Source organism: Danio aesculapii, chromosome 13 (assembly GCF_903798145.1).
Source record: "Danio aesculapii chromosome 13, fDanAes4.1, whole genome shotgun sequence".
NCBI classification, from domain to species: domain Eukaryota; kingdom Metazoa; phylum Chordata; class Actinopteri; order Cypriniformes; family Danionidae; genus Danio; species Danio aesculapii.
Window position 1 is genome coordinate 8,102,811 of NC_079447.1, and position 14,875 is coordinate 8,117,685.

The window sequence follows — 14,875 nt, forward strand, 5'->3', positions numbered from 1 at the left end:
CTCGGCTCTATCAGGAAAAACAAACAAGTGTTCTGTACCATCTGAACAATAAAGCTCTGACCTGAAACCAGACACTCCTGTTCACACGTCATTTCAGCCGGATTATATAGGATTGTTTTAAAATTCAGAGAACTTTAGGGAACATGCCTGCACTTCACCATGAAAAAATGTGTTTAAGAAACAGGCCTTATTTATAATCTGCATGTGTGTTTGGTCTGTTGTCACAATGTTTACAATTTGATCTGATTTGTTTTTATATTTATTTATTTAATCTTTTTAGATCAATTTAATGCATCTTTTCTCAATTAAAAACATTTGCTGACCCAAAACACAAGTATGCTTAGTTTATTTTTATTATTATTATTATTAACATTATTATTATTATTATTATTATTATTAGCATTATTCTTATTATTATTATTATTATTATTATTATTAACAATATTATTATTATTATTATTAACATTATTATTATTAACAGTATTATTATTATTATTATTATTATTAACATTATTATTATTATTATTAACATTATTATTATTATTATTATTAATAATATTATTAACATTATTATTGTTGTTATTAGCATTATTTTTATTATTATTTTTATTAACATTATTATTATTATTATTATTAACATTATTATTGTTGTTATTAGCATTATTTTTATTATTATTTTTATTATTATTAACATTATTATTATTATTATTAATATTATTAACATTATTATTATTGTTGTTATTAGCATTATTTTTATTATTATTATTAACATTATTATTATTATTAATATTATTAACATTATTATTATTATTAATATTATTAACATTATTATTATTATTATTATTAACATTATTATTATTATTATTATTATTATTATTATTAACATTATTATTATTATTGTTTACCTTGATATTATTATTATTATTGATATTATTATTGATTATTATCATTTACCTTATTATTATTATTATTATTATTAACATTATTAATATTATTAACATTATTATTATTGTTGTTATTAGCATTATTTTTATTATTATTTTTATTAACATTATTATTATTATTATTATTATTAACATTACTATTATTATTATTAACATTATTATTATTATTATTATTGTTTACCTTGATATTATTATTATTAATATTATTATTATTATTATCATTTACCTTATTATTATTATTATTATTTAACTTGATATTATTATTGTTATTATTATTATTATTATCATTAATATTATTATTATTTACCTTATTATTATTAACCTTATTATTATTATCATTATTATTATTATCATTATTATTATCATTTACCTTATTATTATTATTATTATTATTATTATTATTATTATTATCATTATTTAAAATAGTAATTTATAAAGGGTCTCCATGGAGTCTTAAAATGTATTAAAAGACCCAATCCCAATTCTATCCATTAGCCTTTTCCCTTACCCCACCCCTCGGTTTGTGCGTTTATTAAATTTTTACAACAAACAATCATATGTTTTACATATGAATACATTCATAACATAATATATTTATGCTTAAAAAAACGCTAAAATAAAAGCTGCTAAATTTCGTTATCTATAATGCCTAATAATATCTCCTGTACAGCAGTCCCACAACATACTGACACTCGATGACACTCGAATACCCTGTCAGAAAAGTCTAGTGGCTGGGAATGAGCTTTTTACAGTGTCTGCTATAATGTTAATGTTGTTTTCGTGTGTTTAGATGAATATGGCTACTGTGTAATTGTAGTTATCTTATTGCCAAATTATATCATTATGGTAACATGATGTATACCTTCAGTGATTACCTGAACATAAATACCAAAAAAATAACGCAACTGGAATAACTACAGCGGTCGCCATCGTCTGATCTCATATAAAGCAAGAGATCCCGATGACGTGTGCAGGTGTTGTGGTGCTGTCCCATTTCTTAGGGTTACATTTAGAAATTTTGAATGGGTACAAAACTAGAATTGGGATTGGGTCTAAGTTAGTTAGTTCATCAATTAATTAATTTAGAGAAATTTAAGACCCTTAAAAAGGTCTTAACTACTGTTTTACAAGGTATTAATTTTTGTATCAGTATGCTAAAGCTTACCTGAATATAATCTGCGAATATTGGGTGCTGTGTCGTTTATGAAATCAATTAAAATCTTGCAAGATTTGACATCATGTTGCTTTGTTTACTTCAGTTAGCAAGGAAACACCATCATTCCTCCTGTTGTTGGCGCCACCTGCAGGATATAGCACCTATAGCACCTAACAGTAGCATCTCAAGGCACTTTACAGCCATATAAAAAGTGCAGCAGTAAAAGATACAAATAAAGATGAATGCAAAAAAATTAATAATTAAAATAATTAAAAACACATAGAAATAATAATAGTAATATATATATAAATATTAAATAAAAGCTACCCCAAAAAAGTGAGTTTTCAAAAATTATTTATAAATACTCAGTGATTCTGCATTGTGAAGGGCAGAGGGTAAAGAGTTCCACAATTTAGGTGCCAATGAAGAGAATGGTCTCTCATAGATTTTAGCCACGTTGACTCAGCAGTTAAAGCACGTCTAGGAGTGTATTGGATTAAAAGCTTACATGAATATTGTGTGGATAGACCATTCAAGGCTGTTTATGCAAGTGTGAGGATTTTAAAAGCAATTCGAAAGCTTACAAGAAGCCAGTGCAATATAGGTATACAATGTACAATATACATTTTTGCATTGTTTTAATGACTTCAACTGTAACAGCATTTGAGTTGCACCTTCTTTTGTGTGTGTGTGTGATGCACAAGCAGACTAAATTGTGAGAGATGCTGTTAAAAAATGATTCAATGTGCACCATTTTCCCATAGCACGTATCGCAAACATAGACAGACATCAGCATGTAGGTCTCATGATAATATTGTAGTCATGGTTCTTTCTTTCAGGGGTTTTGGTGTGCATTTCTTAGGCTTCCAACACATTTTGACTTCTGCTGTATTTAAAAATGCAACTGCAATCTGCCATTTAGCCTGTAGAGGACACTAGAGAACGATGTAAAATGCACAAGATTCAAGCTTGTGTGTTTATTCAGGTGCTGAGGATGATGGTAGGAGTGAACATTTCAGATGAGCAGTTGGGAAGCATCGCAGACAGAACTATCCAGGAGGCGGACACTAATGGAGACATGTGCATCTCCTTCAACGAGTTCACCAAGGTAAATCCTGAAGGAATGAAGGCATTCGAGGTATTTGAGTTCATCTTAAAGGGACGGTTCACCTTGGAAGACGTCTTTTATGTTTTTTATTGTAATACTTTGGAAATTTTACATTTAATATGAAATGTATGCATTATTTATATAACAGAAATAGGAACACTGAATAAAACCAGCTTGAAATGTTTGATTTCTATTTATTAGAGTGAAAGGGTTTTACAGATTTTATTTGGATGTCTCTCTTTTTCTATTTTTAACTTCATAAATCAGAAAATACAAACATAATCCATAAATAAATCACAGTTTTGCAACAAGGTTAAACATGTTAGCAAACAAATAATATATTAATAAATAATATATTAATAAATAATATATTATTAATATTAAATAATATTAACAAATAAAATCAAGTGGAGTTTTTTGATTTATTTAACGTTTTACTAATTTTTCCGATACAGTTCTTATGTACGTGTGCACGTATTTTCCAACATTATGGAGCATAAAACACTGAAGGCTTTTTATACAAGTAAAATTATTATGATTTCCTTTAAGAGTTGTCCAGATTAATATTAAATTCTTGTTTAAAATGAATATATAGGATTTAAGCAGTGACTTATCCATTCAAAAGGGTTTAATATAGGTCGTTCTTATATTTTTGTTCTCTTGATAATATATGTATACTATATTAATATGTAGATAAAAAATAATAATGTTAAAAGTGCATTACAAAAAATGGTTGCCACAACCATTGGTTGCAGTTCCTACCCTAACTGCATGGATGGAAATTATAATGGAAATTTGTCAAGTCTAGCAAATTGCCTCATTTGTAAATCAGAAAATGGAACGAATGATTTCATTCTGGGAAAAATTGACCAATTATGCAGCATCCCATAGACCTGAACATTTCTGTTAACCTAAAAGCGGAAGGATCACTCCCTACATGTACATAGTTTTATTGCTGATGAGTATGTATATCTTATATTATGTGTTTATTTATTTATTTATTTATTTATTTATTTATTTATTTTTACTTATTTGTCTCCCTTCTCTTTTTTTTTTCTTTTTTTCTGCCTTTTCTTTTTATTTCATTTTATTTATTTACATTCTTTAAAAATGTATTCTTCTTTTTTTAATATGTAAAACATTAGTGAACATGCACACAAAAAGGACAGCATATTTTGCTGACAGAGGAAGTCGATGTACAGAATTTGTGCTTATTTGTGAGTGTATTCAGATGTGTGATCTCTAAAACCATTTGAGAAAATAAGACAATTAAAGAAAAAAAATGAATGTTTTATACTTCACACACTCAACGGCCGCTGCTTTGCTCATGTAGGGAAAGGGGCAGAGCTTTAGGGCACTGATGTTGGATTACTTTATTTTGGAATCATTGTGAAAGGAAAATTCTCCTACGAGAGTGATTATACCACCTTCCTATGGTGAATGCGGTTATACTCATGGCAGATATTATTTGGTCCTTTTGCTCATTTATTTGGCGACCGTCAAACGTCATCTGGGAAACGGTTGGAATTTCCGCTTGGTAAAGAAATTTTAGTGTTCCATTTGGGATGACACTACATGCGTATACCATGCTGTTGAGTGTGTAAGTACATAGTGTGCCATTTGGGATACAGCTAATGGTTACAGGTTTTTAGCTTTCATTAACATATCTTCCATTGGGTTCAACAAAACAAAGAAACTAGTCAAGTAAATGCGGAGTAAATTATGACAGTTTTATTTTTGCATTAACTATCCCTTTAAATGCACAAATAGTGTCTTCTTTAACCTGAAACAACACATTATGAACATCCAAATGGCACATAATCATGACCAGTGCATGCACAAACAATGTTTTGCCATAAAATCCACTATATATATTTTTTCTTGTCCTCAGGTATTGGAAAAAGTGGATGTCGAGCAAAAGATGAGCATTCGTTTCCTTCACTGAAAACCAAACACATTCTGAACTCTGATTGGAGCCCGTCTTTGACATCATAGATAAGACACGCCCCCTGGTTCTCCTCTGTGAGCTGACTCGCCTTCGATCAACATTTGCTCCAGTCATCTGTCACTCTTGAGTTGCTGGCGCACTAGACGGATGCCACGTCCAGGTGCCTTCACTACTCTCATAAATGACAATTCTCTATTTATTATTAACAGTTTCAATCTTTCCAAATGGGTGAATCTTGTCATTTAAATTGACACCGACAGACTAATGTTGTCATGATTTCATCACCATCCTAAAGGCCAAATGTTTCCTCTTCGCCCATGAAAATATTTAACTTTAAGCCACATTCACTCAAAAAATACCTCATCTTTCTTCTTTTGTTTCCTCATAAGGGAGGATCATTTTTCTGTCTCATAATAAATAATGATTTAGGAGGGAGTGAAATACAGATGAATTCACTCAAAAAAAAACTCACAGGGGTTTTCTTTTTAAACGTCTAATAAATGGAGAACGAGATGAGCTTCAGTGCTTCCCACAGGTTTTAAATATACTTGCGGTGGTAGCCGTCTTGAAATAAACCCACATTTTTTACCCACATCACATAAATAGTTAACTATATGCGACCAACAAAATATAATTAGATATTTAACAATATTTACATTTTATTAAGAAACTGTTATACAAGTTTTTTTTTTCAATGGGTTAACGTCACGAAAAAAAGTCAATCCACTATTTCTCTTACTTTATGCTATTCAGGAGCCATGTCCACTCACTGACAGGTAAAATCTGCTTCTCTCCAACGTTATCTCTCATTTAAGTGTTGGCATGACATTTTGTACAGTATTGCCAAAGCATTTTAGATGTATAACATATGCAATATATTGACATCATCAAATTATTCAAATATACAGCAAATGAGAAAAAAATGACAGAGGAAAAGGAATAAATACAGACTATATCTCTAAAAATTTATAATAATTACAAGAATAAAATGTGTAGATTATTTCAGAAGGCAAATGAGTTGATTAGCCGTTTCTATTGGTGTACAAATATTTTGCAGCCAATTTAGATCCAATTTCATCCTCCCCGACTGTTTAGTAAAGTTTTTCTAAGTCGTTTATAACAAAGAATTAATTTACATTAAGCATTACATATGTTTCTCTCACTCTCGCCGCTGTGCACATACATTTGATGACAGCTTTAGAAAGTGAAAGCAAAAACAAATCCCGCACATTTTAGGAGATTTAAAAACCCCGGCTAGATGCATTTATTTCCACTGAGTGGTAGAGTACGAGTCGGTACAGGTCACCTTTATCAGACTTGCATTTCCACTGCCAAAAGGGTACCCTTTTGGTGGGCATGGTGTACGACAAAGTTTCAGACAATGTCATTTTTACTCGAGGAAATGTCTACAGTAAAACTGTACTGGTAGTTACATATCATATGAGAAGCACTTCTCACAACACAGATGCTTTACACGCATAAATACTTGTGTATAAATGTTCATTACTAACCTTTCTATGAACATGATGTGATTATAACTGCAGATCAATGATATGTATCGAAATAGCCAACCGTAACGTCTGCAATTATGTAAAGTAAATCAATAAATGCGTCATATATGATTACATACAGACCCTTACAGTCTCCGATATGTCACCAATTACAAAAAAACTACACACAGCATACATTAAGTCCTTATTTGGGTTCAAAAACATGCAACATATAACCCAGAGTCAGTGCAAACCTCTCATCTGTGTCTTTAATCTAAGGCGATGATAATAGTTAAACATGGCAGTTTGTTTATGTTTTAGGTTACTGAAAGAATCATTTGCTGCTGTTTTTTTGGCTTCTCCTTTGTTTTTTTTGCGCTTCACTCTCGTGTTTGTCCATTTCTGAGCGGATCGGATGTCAGAAGCACTTCAATAATCACATGCATGTTATTATCATGAGCTCAAGAAGTTTGTTATTACAAATATAGACGGATACGCGAGCTCTCTGGAGAAAGTGAAAACCACTTGCGCTTTTAGATGGCAGGTTTTGTTGTTTTTGGCTTTGTGGCTGTTCATTAAGACAACGACAAGGTTAGTTTGAGCTCGGGTTGACCATGGCTTGTTATTATATGTATATATTATTACGGTGTAATGTCTCGGCTGTGTATTTAAAAATGGGGCTTCCTTCGTTTTCATTCACCGCCTTCTGCGAGGGACGTGTCTCTGTAAATCAATAGCGTTCAGCTGCGTGTCTAGCTCCGCCTTTTGGTACCCTTTTTTTGTGCTAGGTACGCTTTGCAAAGGGTACCCAAATAGTAGTACAGTTCACTTTTAGGTACCCTTTGACAGTGGAAACGACCATAAAAGCATACCGAACCATACCGTAACACTCAGTGGAAACGGGAAATGGGTCCTAAAAAGGCGTGTCTCTTTGTGTCCCTGCAGAGCATGTGAGACTGTCTGTTGGAGTGTTGATATGTCTCAGGCCAACAGTAGCTATGAATTGGAAGATTTTTCACTACTTAATTCATCATGGATGTTTATATTATGCGAATACAAAAGAACTGTAAAAGGATGATAATATTAATAAAAATGTACATTTAAAAGTGTGACTAAATATACTTGGGCGGCTGTTAATATACCTGGGCGGCCCGCCCAAGTAAAGTCTATGTGTGGGAAGCACTGAGCTTGGATAAATATTTATAATCATAAATTTTGATTTCCCAGATGTATTTTTAAAATGTCATGCCGTTATCATCAAATATTTAATTTAATTTTATAACACAAAGTATTAAAAGTGACAAACCACAGATTTTAAACCACCGAATTTGACGTCAGCGACTTTCAAAATGTTAAACCAAAGTATTACACAACATAGACACTAGTAGTTTGTTGAAAAAAAGACGTGACCCATCTAACAATTTAATGTCCATTACAAACTTACACTTTAAAGTTAAAAAGGGACCAGAATTTATTAGAAACATGGGCTGTGTTGTCTTTTTTATTATTTGGACCAGTAATTAAATCTCTAGAACGCAAGAACACAACAAAACACACCATCACAATCACCCACAATGCCTTAGCATCATGACGTCAAGCTTTTCAACACATTTTCTGAGGAAAAATGACGTTAACATAAAATAATAACATAATAATTAACAAAACGATAACATAACCAAATAATGTTTGGCAGTTCTTTTAGGCGGTGCAGAATTGACTCATTTTCACTTGACTCAATTTGTCAGCTTCATTCACTTGGGAACTGTCAGTTTCATGAGACTAAACAGTGATTTAATGTTGTCTTTATTTGTAATGTTCTCATCCAGACGGGTACTAGGAGCCAAAGCAACACTCCCATATTGCATCAATGTTGTTAGCTCTAGATTTAAATGAACTTAAACTTGTTAAGTTGATCAGTCTGTGGCATTTCCAAGCTTTCTGTCCTCGCTTTTGTATGTCAACAAAATCAAAGTTACGTGCCCGTGTGCTTGGTGGATGTAAACACTGATTACTGGATTATCGATTGAATCCACATATTCTTCACAGGTACTTGAATGTCTGCAAAGCTTCATGCAGATTCTTGCTTTATGTACAGATTTCTTTTGAGTTGTAGTGTGAAAGGTGTTTCGGAGCCTTTCCTGCGAACAAAAGTCAAATGATTTTATTTTAATGTGTGTGGTGGAGTAATCATGATGTGCACTTGAGAAGTGTACGCTGTGATTTTTAGTCATGTATGGTTTTGATTCTAATAAATAAAAGTGCCATGATTCCCTGCTGATTTTTGATGTAACTGTATTGTGTTGTACACACCAACATTTATAGTAAGGTTAAATTTTACTCTATCTGTCTGTCTTAAAATATCTATCTTAAGTTATCTTTCTGTCTTAAATCTGTCTTAAGATATCTATCTTAAATATCTCTTAGATAACCTAAGCATATCTTAGACATCTATATAAAATATATCTTAAAATATATATTTTAAACTTAATCTGTCTTAAGATATCTACCTTATCTATTTATTTTAAATTAATCTTAATATACCCATATATCTTATATCTATCTTAAGTTATCTATCTATCTATCTTAAGTTACCTATCTTTATTGTATCTTATCTGTCTATCTAAAATATATCTTAAAATATGTATCTATCTTAAGTAATCTTTCTGTCTTAAATCTATCATAAGCATATCTTAGATATCTTAAGATATGTTTAAGTTATCTTAAGATAGATTTAAGATCTAATTAAGATAGATATCTATCTTATATCTGTCTTAAGTTATCTGTCCAAATCTAAAGTTATATCTTAAATATCATATCTATCTTAAAGCTATCTTAAGATATCTATTTTAAATATATCTTAAGTTATGTATCTATCTTAAGTTTTCTATCTTAAATCTATCTAAAATTATCCATCTTAAATAGATCTTAAGATATCTATCTTAAATGTATCTTGATGTCTATCTTAAGTTGTCTATCTATTTTTATTTTATTTCTAAGATATCTATCTATCTTATATCTATCTTAAGTTATTTGTCTATCTTAAATATATCTTAAGATATCTATCTTAAGTTATATATCTATCATAAAATTATTCTAAAATATCTATCTTAAGTTTTCTAACTATCTTAGATATTTTAAGATATGTTTGTCTTAAATCTATCTTAAGTCTATCTTAAGTTATCTATCTTAAATCTATCTTAAGTTAACTATCCGTCTTAAATCTTAAATCATTTATTTGTAAATCTTATTCTTTTCTTAATTAAAAACATTTACTGTCCCAAAACGCAAGTATGGATTGTTTTTTATTATTTTTCCTTTAAAAAAACAAATGTATATAATAAATAATATTATAACAATTATTTATAAAAGTATTCCTAGTGTTTATTTAGTGAAAACTGAGAAATGTTTAACAATATTTTGTTACATTGTTATATTTTGTCATATGCTACATTTTTGCATTGTTTTAATGACTTTGCTCCACTGTAACAGCATTAGACATACATTTTTTATCTATCTAAACTTAACATTTTCCAACTACAATTGTATGTGATCATCAGCTTTATTAGTGAATGAGAAAACTGTAAAAGTGTTTTTTAGCCGAGTTAATATCACGTTGTTGCGGTCTTTACCCTCTTTATATTAACTAAAATTGCCGTTCTCAAATGCCCTATACAATATACAAGTATTTGTTTTAAAATGTGAAGGAAAGGTGATTTTATTATAAGCACATGATAATTGTAAAACTTTTATTTTATGAAATATTTGCCAAGACTTTATTCATTAGATGCACACAAAGGAAACTCTCACTGATCAACTCCCTTTCTCATGCACAAATACATCTATTGTCCTGTATAGAGATATGTCGTGAACTGCCCCATTTATGCTGCTTTGTCTTTGCCCCGTCTCTCATTCACACTCTCTCTTTTTGTGAAAAACAGCAATATACCCTAATCAATATTCTTTTGTCTTCAGTTTTCACATTTACATGTTAAAACCAATCCGCCCAGCAAAATCAGCCACTAGTTTGCACCTACAGTATGTGTTTGTTTGCATGTGTCTATATGTATATATTTATCTTAATTTATTTAAATAAAATTTCAGATAATAGTTATTCTTTTTATGTTTAGGTCGACAACTATATTGGTTTTAGATTAGCCTACCAGCTTTCCAAAATTAAAACTGATGACTCTTCCCAGATTTGTGCTCATTGAAAGGATGGTTCACACAAAAATAACATTTTACATGCCCTCAAGTGATTTGAAGACTTTATGGGTTGGTTTCTTCTGTTGAACACAAAAGTAACACAGTTGAATACAAACTATTGGCAGTGTGCGAATTATACATTGACTAATAGGGGCAAATAACTTCAGTAGTTTGCGTAAATCAATATGCATGCTTCAGGGAGCCAATTACTAGGGACAGACAGAATCTGCAGACATTTTTTGCTATTTATGCAGAGAATTAAAAAAAATAAATAAAAAAATCTGTGGATTTATGCAGAATTATTTTGGGAGTATCATAACTAAAAACTTAATATATGAAATAAAAACAATAGCGTTTTAACTTTTATTAAATGTATACAATGCAAATCCATCTAGATCCACTTCTTTGGTAAACAAAGCAAGTCTATCATATAATATATTATCTAAAAGACAGAAAGTATTACTTTACAAACTCTATTGTAAATAAATCAAATCAACACTTTCATATTAGTCAGTATTATTAATTAAATTAATTTAAAGACGAAATAAATCTAAATTTACACAAGTAAATAAATAGACTTGATGGACTGAAATCTGCGAATTTCATGTGCGCCTACCAATTACATCTCATTGGTTATCAAACTTGCTTTTTCTGTGTTTTGAAGGATAAAGAGCTGATTCTGACCTATACGATAACCTCTGATGGGTTATTTTACTTTTTCAAAGTCACACTTTTCAAGCACTTTGCATGTACATTTTAAAGTAAATATGAGTTTAGGATATATGTATATTAGCTTAAAGTCGAGTGCTATTTTGGGTTTTCCATCTGGATTTTGCCTACTGAAATAAAAAAGCGTCCCAAATCTACATACAGAGGTGTAAATGCTAAAGTTTGGTGTCATTTTAAAGAAAACCCTTTGAATTTTCATAAAAACACTTTTGGAAGTGATTAAAATAATTGTATATGTGGTCTGTCTTATAATAAACCCCTCCAAAAAAGCTTTTTTTTTTGTAAATTCAAATTTGAAAGTGTACCTTTTAGGCTCTATGTGGTCTAAGTTGCTGTAATTAATTTCGTTGGTTCCTGCCCATCTCAGTAATCATAGGAAAAAAGACAAATGTCTCCGTCATAATCTATGCAAAAGTTATTCTATTCAAACTGATGAGAGAATGAAACCACATATTGGGCCAGTGCGGACCTTTAAAATTAAAAAAATGGGGAAGTAAATGATGTCACGGACCCGGTATTTTAAACACTTAAGGCAGGGGTCCCTGCAGGATTTAGCTCCAACTTGCCTCAACAGACCTGCCTGATTGTTTCAAGTATACCTATTAAGACCTTGATTAGCTTGTTCAGGTGTGTTTGATTAGGGTTGGAGCTAAAATCTGCAGGACACCGGCCCTCCAGGAACAAGTTTGGTGATCCCTGACTTAAGGTATCTGTGGGGCTAGATCTGCTGGTGTTCAGATTCTGGATTGTAGAGTAAGTAAAGGTTTATTTATATAGCACCATTCACAGACATTAAGTCACAGAGTGCTTTACAATAACAGAAAACCAGAAAACAGGTAAAAGAACACAAATCAATAAAGGAAAACATTAAAACAAGCTAAAAATCCGAGTACAGAATACTGTTAATTAAAAGCTTGACCAAAAGGATGTGTCTTTAAATGCTTTTTAAAAAGCTCAACTGATACCAGAGTTCACAGTGCTATAGGGAGAGAGTGCTAGAGCCTTCCCTTCCCTTGTTGGAGCCATTGATGGCACTCATGTTCACATCACTACTCCGATTGTATATAAGGAGGCATATGTCAATAGAAAAGGATTTCACAGCATCAATGTTCAAGTTGAGTTTGATGCCAATTACAAGATCCTGGATCTTGTGTCAAAATGGCCAGGGTTAACACATGATGCTCGGGTTCTTTCAGAGAGTGGCCTCACTGGTTTATTTGAACAAAAGGATGTTCCCCTGGATGTCATCTAGAAGAACACTGTCCTCCTTAGATCAGTTTGGGTTTTTTTATCCATTTTTTAAAGGGTTTTAAACTTTGGTCTCTCTTTTATAAACAGCTAAGAGTGCGATTTACAATTATGTGATTGATCAGCTTAATGACTTAAGTAGCATCACATTTGTCCATGATATCAATTAATTTGTGCAAGATTGAGTAAAATGCCTGTACTTTGTATTTTTTTTCACATAATGCAAAACTACTCAATGATATTTTAAATTATTGAATCATTTTCTTGTATTGATTCATCAGTGAATGGTGCTGCTGTGACTTCATCCTTACAGGCTCCTGATAGGCTGATTTAGAAGTCAACGACAGCCATTTTGTGTTTCAATCACTGTAGTCCTTAATTTACAACACTTTAAAGCTGCGGTCAAACTAGAGTGTGTGTGTGCGAAATTCTGTCATACAGTGCTGCGAAAAGGGGCGGTATTAAACTAGATGATTAGACATCTAAAACGAGTGATTGGTCCATGTTTTAATTTCTGTCTAGAGAGGTCAAGTTTTGATCTTCGATTGGTCTCACGCAATCATGTGATGCGATTTCCCAGGTCAGAGTTCACCAAGCTTGAACTTTCCAATGCAGGGAACTGCGAAACTTGCCGTATGAGCTTGTGTTTCCAGTTTGATGCATTAGCGTGCGCATGAATGGAAGTCTATGGGGAGAAAAGTGCAGTGTGACCGCAGCTTAAGTCAGAACTTAAGAATCAGTCTCAAACTTTACTGAAAGTGGCTTTTAGATTCTTTATTAGTAGTGTTCTTTTTATAAGTAAGATAGTGGACTTCAGGAGAAACCCCCCTGCTCTCCCCCCACTGAGCATCATGGACAGCATTGTGGCAGCAAGAGTCATTCAGGTTCCTGGGCACCACCATCTCTCAGGACCTGAAGTGGGACACTCACATTGACTCCATTGTCAAAAAAGCTGTACTCTCTTCATCAGCTGAGGAAGTTTAACCTCCCAAAGGAGCTGCTGAAACAGTTCTACACCTCCATCATTGAATCAGTCATCTGCACATCAATAACTGTGTGGTTTAGCTCAGCTACTAAATACGATCTCTAAAGACTACGTCGAATAGTTCGGACTGCTGAGCGAATCACTGGTACAACCCTTCCTACTCCCCAAGAACTGTACTTATCCAGAGCGAGCAGAAGGGCTGCCAAAATCACTCTGGACCCCTCACACCCAGCACACTGCCTCTTTGAACTTTTACCTTCTGGTCGGCGCTACAGAGCACTGCGCACCAGAACAGCCCGACACAGAAACAGTTTCTTCCCTCAGGCAATCCATCTCATGAACACTTGATGATAATTATTGCGAAACCAACATCACTACTTGCCATACACATTTATACACATATACACTTATTTAACAACACACTTTACATGCCAATTTGCACAAAACAGCTGCACATATAACGTTGTATATAGTAATAAACATGTACATACACCTGTCAATCTGTATATTTGCACTCACTACTTTATTATCTTTTTTTTGTCCTGTCTCTGTTATCCTGTTGCACTGTAGAAGCTCTGTCACGAAAACAAATTCCTCGTATGTGTAAACATACCTGGCAATAAAGCTCTTTCTGATTCTAATAAAAGTCTCCTACTCATAAAAAAAAGTTCTACTTCTTACTATAAAATTGTTGACACTTAAGTCAAAGTTTAAGACTACTCTTAAGAGCATTTTTATTTTATTTGCTCTTATATTTTTACTCTTAAGAGCAAGTTTTATACATACGGCACTGAATCTTAAAATTTACTCTAAAATTAATAGGAAGCACAGGAGTAATGTGCAACCTCCTACTCTTGTTGCTTAAAAGCCTCGCCGCTGCATTCTGCACAACTTGCAATCGATCCATTGAAGATTTGTTCAGACAAGTGAACAGAGCATTAGCCTACCATGATCCAACCATGAAGAGACAAAGGCATAGACAATGATCTCCATCTCTTCCTTTGAAACAATATTTCTGATTTTTGCAATGTTCCTCAGATGTAAATAGCATGTTCGAAGAACAG

The 14,875-nt window shown here is 32.0% G+C and overlaps 1 protein-coding gene across 1 annotated transcript in view; it reads left to right on the top strand.

Annotated features, from left to right (window-relative positions):
* chp1 (calcineurin-like EF-hand protein 1) overlaps positions 1-8,924 on the top strand; it is a 32,408-nt gene extending 23,484 nt beyond the window's left edge. The window contains exons 6-7 of the mRNA XM_056470707.1: positions 3,086-3,208; positions 5,100-8,924. Coding sequence (XP_056326682.1) covers positions 3,086-3,208; positions 5,100-5,153 — 177 coding nt within the window. The 3' untranslated portion in view covers positions 5,154-8,924. The remainder of the gene's footprint in view (positions 1-3,085; positions 3,209-5,099) is intronic.
* The last annotated feature ends 5,951 nt before the right edge of the window (positions 8,925-14,875 follow it).